Raw genomic sequence first — 2808 nt, forward strand, 5'->3', positions numbered from 1 at the left:
GAAAAACAATACAGGATAGAGACTATGGGTCAATGCAAATGGAATGAGTGGAAGGGTGCAAAAATACGATATTGCAGCGCTTAAGAGGTGAGGAGCAGGTTCCTTCATAGGGAAATCTACCCTGCCTTAGGCCGGAGCTAACGCACATATCAGAAATGAGATCACATGCCCGTGAGAGTTCGATCGGAAGACCAGGATACGTCTTCGATGGTATTACTCACGGCCTCCGAAGTCTCAATGATTTCCATCATTCGTCCAAGGCTATCAAAATGCGATATTTTGAAATTACACTCGCTGGGATTATTGAGCGGCCGGAGAACTCGAACCCGTTGCTCAACATGTGGAATAGGCCAATATCTGATCCTCTTTGCTCCAAAGATAAACAAAACCGAGAAATCCAATCATTCAATCAATAAAATCAAGGTTACTTTGATTCTTGATGAAAAGTCGTCACTTGTCACGGTAAACGGTTGTGGAGTTTATCAAAGTCTCAATGAAAACTGGTACTTAGAGAATACCGAAAGTCCGTAGCCATTGCCTTCCAATCAATCTTTCCTTTTCTGAAGTCGTTCACGCACTTCATCATGACCACGCTCAACCCACATGGTTCCACCTCCCTTAATACACCGTCTTGACTGGATACGGAGTGTGGATAGGAGATACACAACTAGCACAGCCAACACACCCTTTCCCGATCACAGATACGGTGCAGCCTGAAGTGATGGTAACGGTGGCAGGGGGCCCGGTTGGCTCTCCCTTCTTGCAGGTGCTTGTGGGCTTGATGCAGGCAATGTCGCAATGGACTCGCGGCGTCGACGTGATGGTCGTGGTCGAGGTGCAATGCGAAGCTGCCTCGACAAGACCACCAGACAGGATAGCCAGAGAGGTGAGAACAGAAGCTTTCATTTTGAAAATCGAGGTGTCTTCGAAGTGTGTATAATCTTTGTCTTCGTTCTTGGCGGGGAACGGCAGCGTCTTGGCATTCATTTATACTACTACCATTCCACTCATGTCTCACCATCAGCAGCGTGGCTGAACTCAGCTGCGAATCCTACACGCCTAAGTGGACTAGCTTTCGAACGGCAATTGCCGTGTAGGATGGAACAGGGCTTAGGATTCTACTAAACCTGCCCAATAATAGGAGTGGACTCACTGAAACATTGATGAGTGGCTTGTCAGCTACATCGCCCTAGGCCTCAGAAGGACACAAGAATGACGACGATCTCTGAAATACGAGAATACTGTCAGCTGCTAATCGCCGAACGGACCATTATGGCGGAGCCTAAATGAATCCTCCAGAAGCTGGTTCAGTGCAGAGACCGGAGTTTTTCCACAGGGATCTTTACCGCATAATGCATTCGAAATTGGTTTTTGGCGTGAGAGCAGAAATCCCATATGTTCGCTAATGTCTTGATGTACGTAGAGAGCAGGAAAACTACGTTGTCATCTCAGCAAGAACAGGAATCAACGCCCTGCAAATTGTTGATAGGCAAAGCATATGCTATGGCGAAGAGGCGACACTTACCTCGGTCGTTATCATGTGCGATTAGAATATAGACTCAACAATTTATATGAAGAGGAGGGGCCCAGAGCACGCATTCTTCTGCCACAAACCACGGGGACATCGATTGCTGTCAAAGGAAAACTTAGGCGGCCAATTCCTGAACAGGTAGAATGGAAGGCAGATAAGGTTTATGGAGGGTAACGATTTACTTACACGAATATGCTCTATGCATGAAGCAAATCAAGTGACGTAGGCTGACTTGGAGTCCAGGAGAGCCAATATGGAGGATAGAGAAGTGAGCGTTATTAGATATAGATAAACACTGATACTTTTATAAGCCGACGATGTATGGATCTAAGGTCTATATTGCCCTGAAAGGAGGTTACCCGCATTCAAAATGCAACGATGGCAACAACCATAATCAATTGCCTTCTCACCTTCCGCCTAATACATTCTCGGCCTTTTGTGATTGCAGTATGGCATGATAGCAAAATGACTACATAAAATAGATCTATAAACTACCCATGGTATGAGTTCTAGGTCATTAGTTCACGAACCTCAAGATAGATTTTGTGCATAGTGGAAAGCGTTACTGCTTTCCCCCGTATTTGGAACGGCTTCCTGAAGATGGATTCCTTATACAATTGCACCATATAGAATAGCAAGACGAATAGCCGTTAAATAATTTGTGTATGCGAAAAGCAATCCCTTTTATTCCCAGAATACTGTCTTGTTCTGATCTAAATCGTGCCCAGCGTTATAGCGGAAGTGCCGGCTCCAGTAGATTTCTGATGCTTTAGAGAACCTGTCACCATGTAAGCAAAGAGATAGTGGCCTACATCCCCTAGTGGGACATCACGGACCTGACAGTTTCCCCAAAGGTTGGTGGGACAACCGCAGGATTTCTGGTCTGTGCAGGGTGCACCACCCGGCTCAGTGGCGCTGCAGACACACCACTGTCCCTTAGGACAACCGCAGCTCTGACTCAGAGCACAATGGCAGAGTTCGGCACGAGCCAGAAGCTGACTCGAAGTCTTAGGACTGCCAGGTGAGGCCACGATGAGAGTGGTGAGGGCACCCAGAACTACCATAGCGATATGCATTATTTCAAATTTATGAGAACAGAGAAAGGTTTGGTTCGTCCTTTGATGATGGTAAATGATTCCGGTTGGCTGGGCCGATTGAGTTTAAGAACGGGTCAGGGCTTCATGAATTGGGATCGAGGAAGTGAGGGCTGGCATCATACTTATACTTCGCAGTCGATCTCTAAAATGGAAGGCCATACTCCACTCCTGCGTTTAATA

The 2808-nt window shown here is 46.5% G+C and overlaps 1 protein-coding gene across 1 annotated transcript; it reads right to left on the reverse strand.

Moving 5' to 3' along the window:
• Positions 1-618: 618 nt before the first annotated feature.
• JN550_008483 (uncharacterized protein) lies at positions 619-906 on the reverse strand (the record flags this gene model as incomplete). The annotated part of the gene is made up of 1 exon (XM_049320449.1): positions 619-906. One exon carries the CDS (start codon positions 904-906, stop codon positions 619-621), a length of 288 nt encoding a protein of 95 aa, XP_049169415.1.
• Positions 907-2808: the final 1902 nt, after the last annotated feature.

The sequence above is a fragment of the Neoarthrinium moseri genome (genome assembly GCF_022829205.1).
Source record: "Neoarthrinium moseri strain CBS 164.80 chromosome Unknown scaffold36_Wmoseri_CBS_16480, whole genome shotgun sequence".
Lineage (NCBI taxonomy): Eukaryota > Fungi > Ascomycota > Sordariomycetes > Amphisphaeriales > Apiosporaceae > Neoarthrinium > Neoarthrinium moseri.